Below are 20122 nucleotides of genomic sequence, written 5' to 3'. Positions count from 1 at the left end.
GTCCTTTTCTCCTGTTTCCCCAGAGGACATCACCCAATTGTTGCACAAAATTAAGCCTCTGTCTGGCCTCCTTGGCATTCATCCCTCATCCCTGTTTTTAAATGTTTTTAGTTCATGGGCTCCACTATTTTAGATATGATTAATCTCTCCCATTAATCGAGCTCTGTCCCTGGTCAAAGCCATGGAAATGCCACAGTTCTGGACTCCACCCTCCCTATGAAATATCAACCTATATTCAAGCTGCCTTTTTTGGGGTCGTTAAGTGTTGTGTTTAGCATAAGCTTTAATATGTAGGTGTCATTTGTTTGCCAATCCCTCTAATGAAGGTCTTTGAAAACATTTTGTAACATTTGTGGTGACCAAAGGTTGAGGTGGAGATGATTATTAATGTTTTTACTTCTTATTTCAATTATGGTAATGCTCTTTTTTCCTGGTTAAGTCTAACATCTTTGAACCGTCTCCAAAATTTCCAAAACGCAGCTGCTCGACCTTTAACTGGACGTAACAAGAGATCACATATCCTGCCAATTTTACTTTCACAATTTTTAGAGCCTTGCATGGTCAAACACCCCTGTACATTGCTGTCGTCCTTCCTTATACGCTAAAGAAGATAATTGGGTTTTAAGGTCTGTTGATCAAAAATTACTGGTTGTTCCTTGAAGCCGCTTCTAAGCCCAAAGTGCTTTTCAAGTGCTTTGCTTTTCAAACTGTCACACCAAATTTATGGAACTCTCTCCCCTTTTCAGTGACAAAGCTTTTTACTAGCCTATTTATATAACAGCTCCCTTTTACTTATTTTTATTGGCTTATTTTTCTACCGGTCTTAAGAGCTTTTGTACTCCTTCGTGTGTCCTTGTTTGTGTGTTGTTGCTGTTATTTAAACCATTTAGCCTTGTGCAAACCGCACCGTTGGCATTGCTTTATTGATGCAAAGCACTTCATCATTTAATATCTGTGAAAGGTGCTATACAAATAACCTTTACTTACTTTATGATGTCTCAATTTGACTTTTTGGATATGAAGTGTCATCACTTTAGCATTTAACCCTATTAGACATTTGTTATTGGCCACTCAAATTGTATCAATTCATCCTTAAATCTGAGACAACATTAGTGCAAAATTTTGTGCCAATAAAAAATTCCCTCAAGGCTTTCCTGAGATAATACGCTAAGGATAGGACAAATGGGTGGGAGAGGGGTGATGCCACAGTGAACTTTGTGTTTTGCCTTTGACCCCAAACATCTAATCACTTCATCATTGAGTACAAGTAAACATTTGTGCCAAATTTACAGAAATTCCCTTCAGGAATGCCTGAGATAAAGGGTTCACAAAGATGTGACAGGCACATCGGAGAGACGTGTGGCATTGGTACTTTGACCTTTGCTCACTGAAATCAAATCAGTTCATTCCTCAGGCCAAGTGGACACCTATGCCAAATTTGAAAAAAAAAAAGAATTCAAGGCATACCTGAAATATTGTGTTCACAAGAAGTGTGATCTTGACCTTTGACTTCCAAAATTTAAAGAGTTTAGACCAAGCGGACGTATGTGCCAAAGTCGAAGAAATTCCTTCAAGGTCTTATTGAGATGTCGTGTTCACAACAATGGGACAAACAAAACAAAAAAATCCCAAAACAGAATGTCACCAGCATGGGCCAGCACTAACAAAAAAAAAAGTTTATGTTTCAATATGAAACAAGAGCAGCAGGAAGAAATAGTTTTGAACTGGTAGTAATTTAGGAAAGTGTCCTCAAGTGTCAATAAATCCCCTGCAGTCCTTTTTTCTCCAAATGTCTCTTATCCATAGAGAACAATGTTGTTAATTTAGGCCTCATAGTTGATGTATCATACTCACTTCATGATCAATATGTAGACGAAATACATCAAAATTAGTGTGAGAGCTTCCCACCTACAAAATACAGATGGGATCAGTTCATTATGTATATTGTTGTGCACTGTCATTTGTGCCTGTAAATTAAGTCAGTGACAGTCTTTTCATAATTTTTGTGATTCATTTTAAAATATAACTTTTAATATAACTGTATTAATAAATGTTACAAACATCTGACTTACCAAACCACTTTTTCATCGTATATGAACTGTAGTATGGAAAAGAAAATTAGCAGAAAAAAGTGAAACCCACAGAATTAAATAACATATATAACTTATACCTTCATTTATTTACAGTATTTTTTTTATTTGAACATCAGTATAATTACAGCAGGACAAGGAAAAAGAACAATCAGAGTTATTAAAGTGCCTATTAAATAAAGTATTTATAGGTATTAAGGTATTATAAAGTATTTGCAATGTTACAGTATATTTTAATATGAAGACCTTCCTTACCACTATAAGAGCACAGATAGATATGGTGTAGTAGGCAGAGTCTCTAAGCAGAGGCCAGCAAGAGAGGTGTATTGTCTGGGAGCAAGAAAGACAGAGCAAGAAGGAGTCAAATGCTAAAACTTGATGACACTGAACTACATTTTTTTGTCCACATCCCACAAGGCACTTACTGCTTTTTACCACCAAGTTTAAACCAAGGTCTTTATGTTCTTATGTGACATGTAATCTAGGGGTGTTTTTACACCTTTCAGCCCTGGAAATGAAGTCAGCATTCTTTGCACATATGCAAACACTAACCAAACTCAGACCCTTGTGAAGATGGTGGTCAAAGTTGTGTTCACTTTCCAGTCCGTGATGCAATTCACTTGACCTGTGCATTGTGAACACAAAGTGGCTCAGCCACGCTTTGCATTTTGTCATCGTATTTTACCCCTTTGGGCTTGCTGTAGAAAAATCCCGTTTGCACTGTGATACTCCAAAAAACAAACAGTGAACCATGGCAGCTGCTAGCAAGGCTAGTGGACGAGGAGTAGATCAGAGGAAATACACCAATCCAACGCAACATTAGAACTACTGACAGGTGATAAATTCAGTAATAGATCCTCATTTCATTATGATTATAAAGTTCAGTTGTTATTCGAGGGGTGTTGATTTATATTGTCCTGTATTGTGTTAACGAAATTTCAGGAACACCTCTCGGCATGACTCACTGGAGTTCAGCAGCAACACAGATTACAATCTCAAAAATGATTAATTAAATATATAAATATATCTCTCGTTTAGATTTAATATCAACTGAGCAATACAATCCTCATGAATTTATTGCTGGGCTGGAATATTGTACTTCATGTCAGTGTTTTTTATGTTATCCCAGCCGGAACTGATGCAATGTACTAGTAATCTCATAAATGCAGCATTTGAAATTCTTGCTAAAAATCTGCATATATCTATGAGTTTTGTTCTGTACCTGCACAACAAATATCCCACACACTCCAATAATGCAGAGGATGTTGAAGACAGCAGAGCCCACGATGGTGCCGACTCCAACATCACCTTTGGTGATGAAAACTCCTGTACAGCAGCAAAAAGAAAACACATTGATTGCCAGATATGGCAACCTATCCGTCCTCATTTTACAGATAAAGTATGTAACTTTATATTATGTTAAAGTTTTTGGAAATATGGCGCTTCTCTAGTCCACAATGGTTTGCCTCTTTGGGTGCTGGAATAAATGTAAAATATATGATTTTTTTTTTTTCCAGTCTTCTCAAGTACTATATGATACTTAAGTCATTTTGTGTTTGATGAATCACCCTAAAAAGATGTGTGAATGTATGAAAATTACATGCAAATACATGGGTAAATGGAAACAGATGCAGAAAGAAAGATTGTGTGTGAGATTGTGTGTGTTTCTTACCAATGACAGAGGTAAACAGTTCAGGCGCTGAACTGCCTGCTGCCATGAAGGTTGCTCCTGCAACATCCTCACTTAGATGAAGACGCTGGTGGAGAGGGAAAGGGAGAGAGAAAGACGTTCTTAACAGAAATCCATTACAAAGCATTAGGTAGAGAGTGTGTGTTGATGTAAGCTCAGTAGAGATGCAGTAGCAACTATCTCTGACTAGAAATGAGCATTTCATGTAAAAATAATATTTCACATTTGTTGGGAACTAATCTAAGCATTGCCCTCATGATTGAATTAATTACATCATACTTTCACAGAACCCTTGCAACTTTTAGCTATTGGAAACAAATGGTTAAATTTTAGTAAATTTAAGTCGCATATTCCATCCATTTTCTGTCTGTTTATCAAGCAGGCAAGTAGAGCACCCTCATAACTTTTTAAAAGCAACTTGCTGAAGTTCCTCCCAGACCAGCTAAGAGAGGGGCTCCAGCAAGTGTTTGCGTATTATGTATTCTACACCAAAACAATTTTTTTGGGGGCAAACTGAAATATCACATTTCTGTTCATTTGTATAAAAAATACATTAAACATAGTTGTATGGTGAAAATAAACATTGATTCTTGATTTTTATTACAACCTCATTTTCCAAAAAGTTGGAACGCTGTTTAGATTGTCAATAAAAAACAATGGGATTATTAGCAAACCCATATTTAATTGAAAATAGACCAAAAACAAAATATCAAATGTTGAAACAAATTTATTTCTTTAAAAAAAAGTATTATGCTCATTTTGAATTTGAACGCAGCAACACGATTCAAAAAAGTTGGGATAGGGAACAAAAGACTTGAAAAGTTGTGTAGTTTCAATTAAGTTTCTATAAAATGTCATATTGTTGAGCCGACATCGAAACCAATCAGCTGTTAAAGTCAGTAATTGTTCCCCTGAGTCCTCAACAACTGAAATCGCCTTGATCTTTTGACGTTAACTACATTAAATGACATAAAAGCAAGTGGGACAGTACTCTAATTGGCATGTATTGTGCCCTGGTCGTCAATGATCGATGCTGGGCAGGCTTTAGGATTAGGGATTGGGTTAGGTACCAGTTGATTAACACAACAATCTGAGCAGCGTCAAGTTTAGAGCGGGTATCCCTTTGTATGATTCACTCTAGTACCAAACCAGCAAGACCTTATTGCCTTCCTTCAATGCTTAATAGCGGTTGTTCAACAGCTTTAAGGTAGATTACTGCTGCCTTCTAGTGGTAGTAATGTGTTAATACTTGGCGCCAGTAAAAAAAAAAAAGGAAAAATATATTTTTTATGAAAAGGACAGCAGTTGGATAACTTAACAGCTCTTTTGAAAATTCGAAAATGGTGACCATCTATATTTCTTACCTCGCAAAGCTTCTCTAGGCAGGGGACAAAGTAGTCATCACACACCAAAGCCAGAGCATAGAACATATAGACTGCCTGTGCGGACCAAAACACACACAAACACAGCTGAGGAACAATAGACACACAAACTGGGCAAGACACTGGCTGAAACTGGAATTACTGACCAGCGGTTGTATGCCTCCGCTAACCACTCAAGTTGTAGTTTACATGCATATCTGTCCAAATTCCAAATATAATTGTTGCTGCAAAGAAGCTATGAATGCTAAAATGTGGATGGTTCACACACAACTTTAATCCTGACAGTGCAGAAGATCCATAACCAATATTTCTAAATGGACACAGAGGTTTCACTTGCTATTTCATCATTATTTAAATGTCAAAGTGAACAAAGAACACTCATCCAATATACTGAAATCATATGCTGGATTGACATTGAAGAGTGAGCATTAATAAATTACACACACTCAAAAATCTTGATGCAAATCATTTATTAACAACACTGATGAAGAGCTATGTGCTTGAAATGTCACTGATTTTCTGGTGTTGATAAATGAATATCATCGTTTTTTTTTTTTAAAGTGCATAATTCTTTTCCAATTGATAAATACTGGCCAAAGCTGTTGTGTATAAATTACCCTAACCTTTATTGCACTGAATTATATTGTGTTACACTCCCTGGTCTTGCACAGCTGGATATATTACCTAACCAGATGAGCAGGTGTTGTTACCACTTTATGTGTAATTGAATTGTCATTTGTAAATAAACCTGCATTATGACGCACGGCAACTACCTGATTCATATACAATTCAAATGGACAAGAGTTTGCCAATTTTTTTATATGATTAACGGAATCACAAAGTAGCATTAAAAGTTTGTATTAAATATGTAGGACATCCACCAAACCTGCCTATGTGATTTTGGCTGGTTCTGTTCATGTGCACACTTTCCACCAAAGTCCTGAAAATAGCCATTAGCTGTGTTGCATTAGACCTGGTTTAAACAGGTGGAAACCCAAACATGATTTTACATAAAATTTGACATTGCTCTCAAGGCAATGTAAAGCAGTGAAAGTATTTTTAATATAGCGTACACTTAAACAGATACTTTTTGAGGTAGGCCTCTTTTTAGGTGACTAAAATACAATTTTCACTACAGCGACTCCCTAATAAACTTTGGCTCAATTTTGGGCTTTGCACAACTTCCACCATATATATGATTACATTACCTATTTAAAGAACAAGTAATCCAACTTGACATTGTGAGAAATCTGCCAAGAATCAGATGTGACAATTGATACGTCTCTCATGTCTGGACAGTAAATATGAAGTTAGCCCCGGCAGCCACCTAACTTTGACTAAGATGGGCAGCTTAAGAAGAAGTCTGGGTCTGTCCAAAGGTACGGAAATAGAACTATTAAGAAATAGATGAACATTTCAATTTTATCACAAATAAATTAAAAAACAAAAGAAATATAGTTTTTCTTTGAGAAAAATGTTGCCTTTAAGAAAAGAGAAGACAAGTAGCATACAGCAAGCAGCTGCTTATACAATAAAACACAGACTGCACATGATGCTTGCTTCACCAAACACTCCTCTGGGTTTATCTTTGTTTTACTAGTTTATATCGAGTACATTTTGAAACACATCAGACCCACAGTTGTGGGAGAGCTGCTGCGTCCCACAGTTTTTTGATCCACGGGATATGGTCTGGATCTCAGGCTGCGAAGTAGGTTTACAAACTCCAGTCAGACATTTACCAAAGTGAAATATGTCATATATTTTTAACAGATGGTGCATTGAAATGATGGACAGTTAGCCAAGATGTCTCGTTTTGTTAAATGCCTGCTTAAACTCCTCTTCTCATGTATCTGTTCCTGTACTTGTGCCTATTTACTCGTATACTTCCGTGATGTAGAACTTGTTCTTTTGCGTAATGAATGTGGTGAGAGCATTAACAGGTTCAACAGGATCTGCTGGTCAGAAAATAACTCCAAAATTGAAATTGTTTACATGCATGACAGTGTATGTAAAGGAGTAATGCTTAACTATGAGATGGGGTGTACATCAGCCTGCTCACTGCCTACAGCCAGGATTCATCAATAGCTAAATCGGTAAATAGGTAGCACTTTAGTAGCGCTTAAAATGGCACTTACTTATAGCACTTTGTAGTTTGGCTTTCTTGAAGAAATTGTATTTTCTTGATTCTTGTTGTCCTGGGTTTGAACCCTCATGGTTGAAATGCACTTATTGCAAGTCGCTTTGGATAAAGGCGTCAGATAAATGTAATGTAAATCACATTGTGTTTGTGGTTTTTATGCCACCTGCACACTGATTTGCTGCGGCATAAAAATCCTCAAAGACAACCCTGATGTTACCATTGTGGGAAAAAATATCAGCAATCAGCAGTCTTTTTTAAAGTCCTTTTTTAAAATAATGTCTACATAAAGAGCTCTTGTAATCTTATTTTCTGTTTCTGTCATAGAGGTCTTTTCCAGTTATGTATAAAACCATGTTCAGATTGCCAAGCAAATCTTTTTTTTTTTTTTTTTTTTCATATCCACATTGTATCCTTACTGATCTTTGAAAGGCTGGACAGCAAAACAAAACACACACGTGAGGCTACTTTTGCAATCCAAGTCCAAACCACATTTGGAGGTGGTTTGAAATGCGATTCCAATTGGATTTCTATGGTTGAGCCTCAGTCCGGACACTGTGCTGGCTCACATTGGAACTCTTGCGTCACTTACGACATGACATTATGTGACATAATTTTAAAAGAGGCAGAGTGAGCAGAGTCTTTGTTCACTCTAGCAGAGCGCTATCAAAGAGTGCAGATTTTGGCGCTCTTGAGGACAGCGACAACAACGCGCCACAGACAGAAGCCAAAATAAACTGTCTGCTATTACTTATGTAGTAAGTAGTAAGTAGTAGCTACTACTTACGTTCCGGCAGCTTCTGTGTTAAAAAAGTCTTGTCACCAGCCTAGCTGGGCGTACGTTGTTACTACAGCAAGATAGGATGATGATGTCTGGACACACCAAATCTGACTGGTTTACTTGCAAATAACAATACTGACAGTCTGCCCAAAAGATCTGGTTTGAGAAAAAAAATCAGATTTGCCTGCAGTCGGAATATAAACCTATACACATGAAGATAGCTATTTTGGACATGCAACAACTGGCCAATATAAAACACTCCGCAGGTGACACTCACACAGAGGACATGCAGGCCCACTGCTCCTTCAGTGCGCTCCTGGTTGGTGAAATAATCCCGGGGGAACTCATGGATTGCTGCAGACAAAAAAGGAACAAACGAACAAAGGCAAACTATGAACAACTTAGAATTAATTGCAAGTGAAAAAAAGATACCCTGGGGACTGTTTGTATGTCGAATCAGCAAAACAACAATTAATATACAAATAAATCAAGCACTGATGCAGTCAAATGAATGACTGACAGAGGTGACAGCACGAATCAATATATGTCCGACAGCAGCAGCCAATCACAACATGTCAAAAAATACTGCATCTCTATTCATAGCCACAGTGTGCATTTCCTCTGGAATATGAGTCTGGTTATGAGTAGCCAGGCTAAAAATAGCCTCAGCCCAGTGTGACTGTGTGTGTGTGTGTGTGTGTGTGTGTGTGTGTGTGTGTGTGTGTGTGTGTGTGTGTGTGTGTGTGTGTGTGTGTGTGTGTGTGTGTGTGGGGAATTTGCTTGACTTGCTCTGCCTGAGTACTATCTGTGCACTGTATGTGCATGAACTTTCTCTGTTGTATGTTTGTTTGCTTGCTGGTGTGTGTGCGCTTGTGTAACATGGAGGCAACCCAATGTGCAGTGACATTCTCCCTCTCAAAAATAGAGAGCCTCTGAGTCAGGCGGCTTCAGCTTCAGCCTGCCCTGCCTGGTCCAAACACAACACAGACCTCCCAGCTCATAGGAACTGACAGTAGGGAAAGAGAGCGAGAGAGAGCGAGAGAGAGAGAGAGCGAAAGAGAGAGAGAGAGGAGAGAGATCTGCAAGATTTGGAATCTGACTTGATGAAGCTAGGGTTAGAATAGAAACGAGATATTTACCTGATATCTGATATCTTTTAGGGTCAGCACTAGGTAAGCATTTACTGGTCAGCAGTAAACAACTGATTAAGGGATATTCATCTGTATTTTCTTATGATCACTTACCAGTGAAGGATCAGGTTGCAATATCCAGATGACCCCTGTATTTCACATAGCAATGCACATAGATTTCACATATGTAAATGTATGTGATTCGCATGGGAATATACATGCATTTCATATATAACACCATAGGTTTTCTCATATATTGCCATCAGTTTGTTTCTTCTGCTCTTGGACCATCGTCTGACATGCAGTAACCTTAGGTCTCCCACAGAGGAGATCCCCCTTCATCTCCTTGTCTGCAGGTGTGCCAGAGACTAATGTTTGCTCAGTGTTTTTGTTCTTCTTTTTGACCCTGCAATGACATACATGATTCTTCATCTCCTCCTAGTCCTGCTCCCTTTCCCCCCTGGAAAGTATGACCCTTCTAACGTCTGCCTACTGTATTTGTAATAGCTTTGAATGTTTGACTGGTTTGCAGCATCTTCAAATATAAACAGGTTTAGAATGACAAGTATATCTGGATCTGAAACGATATTACAACAGTAAGATGTAGTTCCCATTATATTTTTACCACAATAGAATCAGTACTTGTATCTTTTTAAGCATCCCTACCTGCCACACCTACCTGAAACACAGTTTTCAGGGTTTCAGTTGGGAATGGGTTTAATATTTGTTTTTCCATGATTGTGAGGACATTCACAGAAAGAATGCAATCTCTATTCCCTTAACCTAACTGTAATCATTACAACTTGAGGCCTAAATTAAACCCTTAACCTAACCTTAACCTAAACCTGGTTCTTACCTGAACCCTAAAACCAAGTCTGAACCTTTAAACTAATCTCTCAATCTCGTCGACCCTACCTCAACCCACATTGCTGCTACCCCTAACACTTATGTAATGCCACAAGCTTTACATAAGAGCTCTGATGTTCCAACAGAAACAGAGCTCCACAGAAAGAGAGAGAATCCCACAAATCCTACATTTCATGAAAGGGATCTGAGGAAGCCGCTGTGGTTTAAAAGCCGCAGAAAAGACGCCGCTTTAAGCATAGGACAGATGGCTTTTCCTCCATCTATGACAAAAGAAGCCAAAGCTTCTGCTGTGTTGACCACATAAACACACGCATGTAGTGTGTACAGGAGAGTGTTTTCAGAAACAAATGTAACCAAGGAAAAGTGAAGAGGCTAGTGCTCTAAAGGTTGGGAAATGATACCTAGGCTTTGATTCCCCATGAAAAGTAAATAGAAGTTGACCCCACAGCTATTAGTAAGAAAATACAGAGACATGGATTTAGACTTGATTGAAAATGTATTTAATTTAAATTAGAGCCTACCCTACCTGCCTTCGGGCAAAGGTGGGGTACTCCCTGGATAGGTTGCCAGTCCAGTACACAGCAAGACAGACAGGCATCGTGAGAAGATGCAAACTTGACACAGAAGGGCTGAGGTTTAAAACCATCCTCAGCGTCAGCGCCAGCTGAGGTTTGAAGCCAGAGCCTTCTTGCTGTGAGGCGACACTGATAAACACTACGATAGCCATTTGTTACTTTTGAACCTGGTGAAACATCTCAACTATTTATTGGGTATAAAAAGAGAATTCCAGAGAAGCGAAGTCTCTAAAGTAGTGAAAATGGGGACGGGTTCACCACTCTCTGAAAGACTGCATTGGCAAATAGTGCAACAATTTAAGCATAATATTCCTCAACGTAAAATTGCAAAGAATTTGGGGATTTTGTCATCTATTGTACATAATACAGATTACAGATTACGAAAATCCAGAGATATCTCTGTTACGCCATGGATAAGGCCAAAAACCAATATTGCATGGGCCCTCAGTATCATGTAGTGGAAATCAGTGAATGGGCTCAAGAACTCTTCCGAAAACCATTGTTTGTGAATGCATCCATCACTGTATCCACAAATGCAAGTTAAAATTCTAACGTGCAGAGAATAAACCATATGTAAACATGATGCTGAAACGCTGAATAGTTCTATAGGCTCGAGCTTATTTAAAATGAACTGAGGCAAAGTGGAAAACTGTCCGGTCGTCTGATGAATCAAAATTGGAAATTATTTTTTGGAACTCAATACAAACAACAGTTCAAAAGGCCAGATATTGTGATGGTATGAGGGTGCATTAGAACATTGGGTAGCTTTCACATGTGGGAAGGCACCATTAATGCTGAACAATATACAGTGAACCCTCGCTATAACGCGGTTCACCTTTCACGGTCTCGCTGCTTCACGGATTTGCATCGTGCATTGAAATCACATTACGACTATATGTAACGTAGATATATTTAATGTCCAGTTCTATCTATTTCAATTGTAAAATAAAGGTTACTACTTCACGGATTTCGCCTATCACGGTTTCTATTTGGAACGTAACCCCCGCGAAAAACGAGGGTTCACTGTATACAGGTTTTGGAGCAACATATGGTGCCATACAGACAACGTCTGTGTCATAGAAGAGCAAGACCATGCCATACCGCATTCTGTACATAAATAATACAGCATGGCTGTAGTAAAGATATTCTGGGGGCTAAACAGGCCTGCCTGCAGTCCAGATCTGTCACCCACTGAAAACATCTGGCGCAACATAAAACTAAAAAATATGACAAAATAGACCCCAAACATTTGAAGCTGAAATCATATATCAGGCAAGAATGGGACAACATTTCACTTTCAATACTCAAGTGACGGAGGGGTGTACTACTAAACCAGATTAGTGGGTTAATTAGGTATGTCGAGACTAAAGCCAGAGTTGTCACAAAGGTGGCTCTCTTTTAACCTGGCTAGATCACTGTGGTAATTTATGCTGCAAAATTAACCTTGTCTTGAGCAGTTTATGTCTGAGATATGTTCAAAAGTACCGTGTGCTGACCAATCAATTCTCTCTGAAAAATGTCATCACCAATTCTAAAAAGTCTCATGGAGCTTGGTACCACTTTGAAGTGTATTTAAAAAATATCCTCTTATTTGGTCCTCACTCCGTCTGACACCTCCGGGGCTGCGGGTGAAAGGGTAAAACTTTCAGACATGTCATGAGAATACGTTAATTTATACAGCAGCTGTGCTGCTTTCAGCCTGGATTATGTGTTTAACTGCTGTCAGTACACTTGTCTATAAAAAAGAAAGTTAATAAATTGATAACGTCGTACTACCAATTATTTCTGACTGCTAGTTTCCGCTTTGTTGTGTCAGCTCAGACAAGGATAGCCTGCGTTTGTTGAACTTGTTGAACTTCATAGCACACCCTTCTGGTGTGAGTGGAGAGTGTTGTTAAAAGAAAAGGATGATGCAACACATGCCGCTGTCCCAACATTTTTTTTAAATATTGCTGGCATCAAATTCAAAATGAGCATAGTTTTTCCAAAACACAATAACATTTCTCATTTCAACATTGGAGATGTTATCTTTGTGCTATTTTCACAATTTCATATGGGTTTACAATCTTTTTTTAATTTACATTTATACAGCATCAAAACTTTTTTGGACATGGGGTTGTACAACAGGACAAAGGTCCAAAGATAATTAGAGATTTTTTTTTTTTCCGTCTATAATGGAGTGGCCAGTCCAGCCTGTGGATTTCAACTTTATTAAGCTGTTCTGGAAAAAGCTTGATTGTATGGGAAATAAGAAGTGTCCATAAAACCAGTCTAACTTGTTTTCAAAAGTTTATTTGGCAATGTCTCAAAATATTATTTTTTTTAATTCACAATGGCAGATGAAAACAATGTTTTACTTGTAGGCATAGTGAGGGCTTGTCCTAATGTGACAGCTGCATTGTAATGTATCGGGAGATACTGTTAGATAGGGCTTAGACCCTGACAAAGCGCAATTCTGACAGCATTTTTTTGGTTCACAGTTTAATGCAAATATGTATTTATTCTCTGAACTGAGCAGCTTAAGAATGCAGGCATCCAATGTACATTTATACAGCAGCAGGTCGGAGGGAGAAATTCTATGCAAGTTTCAATTGTTAAACCCCTTTAACCTTATGTCTGCTAGTTGTTGCATAAGAAAGCATGCAAATGCACAAATATTCACAAACTGCAGCATGTGGTTAAATGTAACCACATATTTTCCACCGGAAGTGCTTACAAGTATGTGGGTGTTTTTTTTCCCCAACGTATTGGACATTCGTCAGCAGATCAGGAAGGGTGAATGAACTGTCCAGGTTGAGCTGTCCTCATCTCTGCTCTTCTATTACTTGTTTGAAACAATTTGTAACCGCTTATCAACTCTGAATCCTTGTGAGACACTTACCAAATCTATTTAGGTTAAACTTTTAAAGGAATCTTTGTTTTCATGTACTTTAATTATAAAGCTGATTATGATAAGAGCGCAAAGTTGTAGTGTTGTCATTAGACAAAAGCATTTATTATGGATGGTCCATACATACATACCACATTTGACGAGTAAAATCATATGAGTTCATCCTTGAGTCCACGTGAATGTTTGTGATAAATTTAAAGGTATTTCGTAAAGGCATTCCTGATATCTTGTGTGCACAAGAATGGTAGTAGATCACTGTGAGGTTGACCACTGACTCTCAAAATTGAATAAGTTTATCCTTGGGACCTAGTAAATGTTCAAGCCAAATTTGAAGAAATTCCCTGTAGGTATTCTTCAGATAATGCATTCATGGGCCTAGGCCATACAATTGCAAAACAGCTGTCACCAGTGATGAGGCTGAAAAAGATGTCAACTTTGTTGTCTCCTCAGGGAAATTCATCTGAGATATAGTGCAGACAAGGACTTGGACATGAAGTTTACATAAATACATCAAATTAACACAATCCAATAAAAGCTCATACAGATGATGAATGACAAAGAGAGAATAAGTAAGGAGTAACAAAGTTTCAAAAGCATTCAAGCTTCCGGGTTTTGCAAAACGGATCGGATACAAAATTGAGCTCTAAATAGAACTAGATCTAAACTAACAGAAGGTAGAAAGTCAGTATGTAAATTGTGATCGATATTTATATCAAACCAAAGGTGTAGGTTTGGTCACAACATCAGTAGGAATGCAGAAACCCACCCACTACCTCACCTGCTGCCCTGAAGGACAAACTTCTTGTCTCTCAATCTACCCTTCCCCACCTTTCCCATACATACAAACATTGGTTAAACTAGTGGGCCCATTTTATTAGGACTTAAATCACACCACACTGGAAGACAGGGTAAAAGCTGGCTCAACAAGAGAGCATGGATATGAGAAAGAAGAAAAAACAGGGAAAGAAGGATGAGGGGAGTATTTGTGCATGGAGGCAGGTGAAGATGAATGACAGCAAGAGCTGTTTTTTGTTGGAGATGGAAACAGCTACACTCTGAGTTTGTGTGTGTCCACGCTACTTTATGGCTAAAGGTTACATGGTAATACTGGCATTTAATCAGTGTGGCAGCAAACGTGGGCAGCAAGAAATCAGAATATGATCTGTGCTGACCTGACATCTAACTAATATATTTTCCCTATTTGTTGTTTTGCTATCACTGTCATTTTCTTAGCTGGATCTCAACTTTATCTCACAAAGTAGTGGAATTCATGGAGGATGACCGTTATAGTTAAAAAAAAAATCGTTGCAGCCATTGGATTGATCAAATGCCATATTTGCATTTAAGTTGTATTAATGGCTCCACCAAATCAATTTCAAGCCTTTTTATGATCAGCTACCATTGAATAACCATTCAAAAAATAATTCTGTTGACTTTAAAAAAATAAAGTAATGGAAATATACATCATTGACTATTTTATGTGAACTTCCATGGGAACAGTGGTTACACTTTAGAAATTAGCAGTGTGTGCGCGCGTGCCTGTCACCGATACGCTCTAGTACTTGAACAAATAACACTACACCCCTGTTCAGTAGTGTGTTCACATCTTTGAACACAGTTCACTGGATACATGTGAAAAACAAAGCAAGTATTGGTATACACAACAACGACACAAATAAGATGTAGGAATGATTTAAGCAACCTGTTAAAATGTTGACAGTGACAACCTTAAACTGATGTTTGAAAAGAAATGTTTACTGTGGTCACAGTGGATTGTACATGCAGCATTAATTCGTCATCATACAACAAGTAGTTCAGACCCAGAGATCTGATTGGTAAACTGAACATTTGGAACAATGTCAAATCAGCATAACATCACACCCTGATCATCACTAGAAATATCACTCCGCCTCCTCAATGGGAATATATAATTGGAATTGAATGTCATATAATATGCAGCATAATATAGTTTCTACTTGTTATTGGTCTATTAAATGTGACCCATTTGGTGAAATCAGGTCTCTTTTGGTCCTTATTTGTCGCTCCGAGCAGCCGTACCGATAGTCGACCACTGAAAATCCGGGTGGCGGGTAGCTTGACCGGTAACATTTTAATGCATGACACGGTGTTAAAATCTCAAAAATACATGAGTCCATCGATAACTTTTTTCATCGGATTACTTACTTACAACTAAATCGAGCGAGCTAAGCAGTTTTGTGTTTCTAAGTGCTGTATTTATTTAGTTTGAGAAACAATCTGTAGAAAGCAATAAAACAGACTAGATCTCGTCTCTGTTGCTCGGTCGTTCCTGAGGGTCGGACTACTTCCTGGAGTGGTAAACATTGCATACATTACATTCGCTTCTACTGAGGTGACTGATTGTTTTCCAGTTGTTTGTCATAACAAGAATTGCCATGGAAACGGAGATCACACTAACCAAAAGTTTTGTATTTTGAGAGCGAATTGCCCCACAATATGAATACATTTTGATTACATATTTTATGTGTAGTAATTGATTCTAAAACAAAGATTGAAAAGCCGGATATCTGGCGCTGAGGATGGCCCCAGATAAAGTTATCCAAATCAGCTCTAAGAAGATAGCTCAAAGTATGTCTCTTTACAACTGGCATTAGAATGTGTCTTCATATGCATCTGTAGACCACTCGTGATCAGATCCAATGTTCTTGCTCTATACGAAAGAAAATAAACACGGTAACACATACAGAAACGCGAGGAGAGGAATTAAAGCGACAGGCATTTAACATAATGAGAGTCTCAGTCAAGCCTCAATTTATTGTGCCGTTAATTATACATTTATTATGTATACATAATCATAACTATGTGAACATAGTTCAGTGAGTCTGTAATTCACAATCTAAACCATTAGGCTCCACCCAAACGTGTCAGTTCAGGCTGCACTATGCCTTGGCCAACAAAAACAGGGCTGCAGATTAGAATTGCATTTTTTTTTTTTTTAAAGTTGATAGTTGATTAAATGTTAAAAATCAAGTGAAACTGAACAGCAGTCAGACTACAACTCAAAAGATTTTTCACTACTTTATGCTGAAGTTAAATAATATGACTGTCACAGTTCAGGCAGGCATTTACTCTTATTTCTTGAATGGCAGGAAGGTGCACTCAGTAACTCAGTCTCATTAAAGAGTAGGAGACTCCAAATATGATCATAATCAGGTACTACAGTACATAACTTTTTCTGATCATTTAACCAGACATTATATCACATTGGCATTATCAGTTCATATATTTTTAATTGATTAAGTGTTAATGTCAATTAATGGATTAAAAAATAATCATTAACCTTGTGCAAACTTTCATCAAGCGCTAATTTTCACAGTTGTGACTTTAGCTTGCATGGTTTAGCCAACAATCATTAATATCTCCATTCCAAAATGTGATGTCATTATCATCCATAGAACTCCATAAAGCACCAGCCTCACCTGCCAGAAAAATACTATATGCAATACGTATTGTTGGTAGGCATAAGATGTTCCCACATACCATACATAAGCTCATGCTGTCATCATATATACATATGTACATAAACAGATGGACCAGATATTAATCTCATCACAGAGAGACACACACACACACACTGCCATGTCACTTTAATGTTTAACACTTTACATCCACTCTCCACGGCAAACTATGACATCACTACCAGATCCAGCATGTTTCTGCATGTGTATTGTGCACACTGTATTACTGTATCAGCAGCTCTTCTCTCTCTCTCTTTACTGAAGTACATTTTGATTTCCTTACTTCAAGAGAATCCTGCAGTAAACAGTTTTCTCCCTGTGGGACACTTTAATGGATTTAACTTATTCTATTACTTTTCCAGCACTTAAACCTGTGTTGTGAATTTACAAACAATGTACCGAACAAAAACCAAACATAACAAGGACGACAAAAAAAAAAATCAAATTCTTTTTGACAAGGTCTAACAGAGATGATTTCACAGCAATATTAAACCTTGTGTTCAAGTAACAGGGATAATGTCAGGATTCCTGTTCCTGCTCCTGCTCCAGTACCGGTACCTGTTCTGCTACCAGTCAGTGCTACCCAGTCCGCTGCTGCTCACTGTGGAGGACCTCGGGATTCCCCCAGCGAAGCCTTGCCCCCAAAGGGAGTAATGGCCACACCCCTCACCAGTCTGAACAGCTGCCACCTCTCTCACTTATCACCACCTGCAGGTGGCTCATTTCACTGATCACCTCCCTGGACTATATCAACCTGGTTCCATACTACCACTCACCCACAATCTGTCACCAGTCACCCACAATCTGTCGCCAGTCACACCGTCTGTCCGTCCGTCCGTCCCTGTTCCTGTTCCTGCTCCTGCTCCAGTACCGGTACCTGTTCTGCTACCAGTCAGTGCCTCCAGTCAATGCTACTAGTCAGTGCTACCTGGCCCAGCTCTGGGCACCAGCTCTGGTGCGTGTTCTGTGGTTTTCTGTCCATCTGCTGTATTATACAACTCCTTATTTGCATAAACTTTCACAAATCTTTCCTGGTATATTCTATTTAATATATACCAGCTGTTCAAATGAGAGTATATGTTTTCCTTCAAACAGGCATTCCATTAACATTTCACCACATTTTTGTATTTTCCCACAAAACTGATTTTTTTTGTTGTTAATTTACAATGACTTATAATAGCATATTAAAAACATTTTAGTATGCTAGGGATTCAGTTTCTGAATCTGGTGGCTCTCCTCCAACTGTCTCAGGCAAATGTCAGGATAGGATTCCAATAGTATTTATTCCCTCCAGCATTGTAAAGGGCTCTACCAGTACTATGAAGCCATAACTTTAGGTTTAAAACCAAACCAAAAATATGTTTTCTTTTAAAGGACTGCTTAGTCACAGGGGGCATTCAGCTCCCCAGATGATCACACAAGGACAAGTAAAATGTCTAACACTCAATGTGTAGGTTTGATGTCTGGGACAGACCCAGAGCGTGAACTCAGGTGACGAGAATAAATAATATCCCACAGGGCCCCATAATAGGTAATTTATATTTTTTAACCCAGTGACATGTTTGTTTAAAACACAGTAACAGTCAATTAACATTGATTTTCTTCTGATGAGACAAAAAGACACCAAGGCACCACTGCAGCGTGGAATTGTGGAGGTCTTCTTATTGTATGTACTGTGTGCATGAAGGGAGATTTATTGACCTTGTAAATACAAGGTTACTAGCCAAATCCGCAACTGGATTTGAAATAATTTGTGATCAGTAACATTTCCATTTCTGTATTCTTGAAGTATTTTCTAGCTTCCAATCAGCCTTCAGACATTCATCACCTTTACTGTTGGATGTGAAGGTAAATTGGAGTTATGGCTGGATAAAATCACAGTCTTAATGTATGTCAGTACAGTATCCAATGTACATCTAAGATTAGAGATTGTATTCTGAAATTGATGTTTAATGCCATGAAATAACGCAATAATGTAGTAATGACCACATTCACATGAACGTATTAAAAATCGTATCTTCCTGATCATAAGGGCATAGCTTATGCCCGTTATTTAAGCATGTTGAGCATTATTTTATAGTTTACCATCACATTTACGGACTACGAAAACTTAATCATGACCAGGATACTACTGAACATGTATACCCATTCAGTCAAACATCTGGGAGTTGTTGTTTTGTTACAAGTAAGGCCCAAAACAACACCAGAAAATTCTAAGTCAAGCCCTAATTCAAGATAAAAAATTCTCAAGTCAAGTCCCATTTTAAAGCCCAAAATTCTTAGTCAATTCCTATCCAAATGAACTACAGAGGGTCCCGCCGAGTCAAGTTCCAATTCAAGACCAGTAAGTCCAAACTCCTGTTCTAATTCTAAACTGGCAACACCTACATCAAGACCAAGTCCAAATTCAAGTACACTAGGTCCCAAGTCAAGACCAGCAAGTTCTAAGTCAAGACCCATGTGAAGACCAACAAGTCCCAAATGAAGACCCACGAGTCCCAGGCTAAATCCAAATTCAAGACCAAGAAATCCCAATAGAAATAGCTTATACATGTACTATATCTTCCATTCAGCTCTTTAAAAACATTCATTTGATTTGAGACAATGCAAATGTCACTCATATAAAGGGTAATGTTGATGAACTGTTATGAAAGGGGCATGAGCTTCAAGATTTATTATCTTATAAGTCCTCAGAGTCATCCTTAATGCAGCTAAAGGCACGGAGAGACAACCTAAATTCAGACATCACCATTGAGGAATGGGCGAGGATTTGTACAATCACAATCAATCAACACACATGGATGATGCAAAGGTCTATTGATGGAAAAATAATGAACTCATCATACTTGTCGAATGTTTGTCTATCTGTTGCACAACATGTTCTTATTGTCTCAGGAAGGAGGTTCCCATTTATCCGTGAACAGCATGGTCTCAGACACAACGTCTCTGTACCTTCATCTTGTGCCCTACGACCTCACTCAGTACTATCTGTGCACAGCATGGTCTAATTTACGACATCCATATGTCTTGATCTTGTGACCTACGACCTCACTCAATACTATCTGTGATCTACAAAAACAGAT

General features: G+C 38.3%; 1 protein-coding gene across 2 annotated transcripts in view; it reads right to left on the bottom strand.

Annotated features, from left to right (window-relative positions):
• slc24a3 (solute carrier family 24 member 3) overlaps positions 1 to 20122 on the bottom strand; it is an 88608-nt gene that overhangs the window by 17632 nt on the left and 50854 nt on the right. The window contains exons 3-9 of one of the 2 annotated variants that reach the window (XM_069689838.1): positions 8358 to 8434; positions 5145 to 5219; positions 3763 to 3847; positions 3313 to 3416; positions 2346 to 2420; positions 2073 to 2098; positions 1855 to 1908 (exon numbers count right to left, since the gene is read on the bottom strand). In XM_069689838.1, the coding sequence (XP_069545939.1) occupies positions 1855 to 1908; positions 2073 to 2098; positions 2346 to 2420; positions 3313 to 3416; positions 3763 to 3847; positions 5145 to 5219; positions 8358 to 8434 (496 nt within the window). The remainder of the gene's footprint in view (positions 1 to 1854; positions 1909 to 2072; positions 2099 to 2345; positions 2421 to 3312; positions 3417 to 3762; positions 3848 to 5144; positions 5220 to 8357; positions 8435 to 20122) is intronic. The other variant, XM_069689839.1, reaches the window with a different exon arrangement.

The sequence above is a fragment of the Brachyistius frenatus genome, unplaced genomic scaffold (genome assembly GCF_029030835.1).
Source record: "Brachyistius frenatus isolate BFR_SWC_R1_liver_20210118 unplaced genomic scaffold, ASM2903083v1 Contig_8, whole genome shotgun sequence".
NCBI classification, from domain to species: domain Eukaryota; kingdom Metazoa; phylum Chordata; class Actinopteri; family Embiotocidae; genus Brachyistius; species Brachyistius frenatus.
Note: the sequence above shows the minus strand (reverse complement) of the source record. Positions and strands in the feature narration are given on the sequence as shown.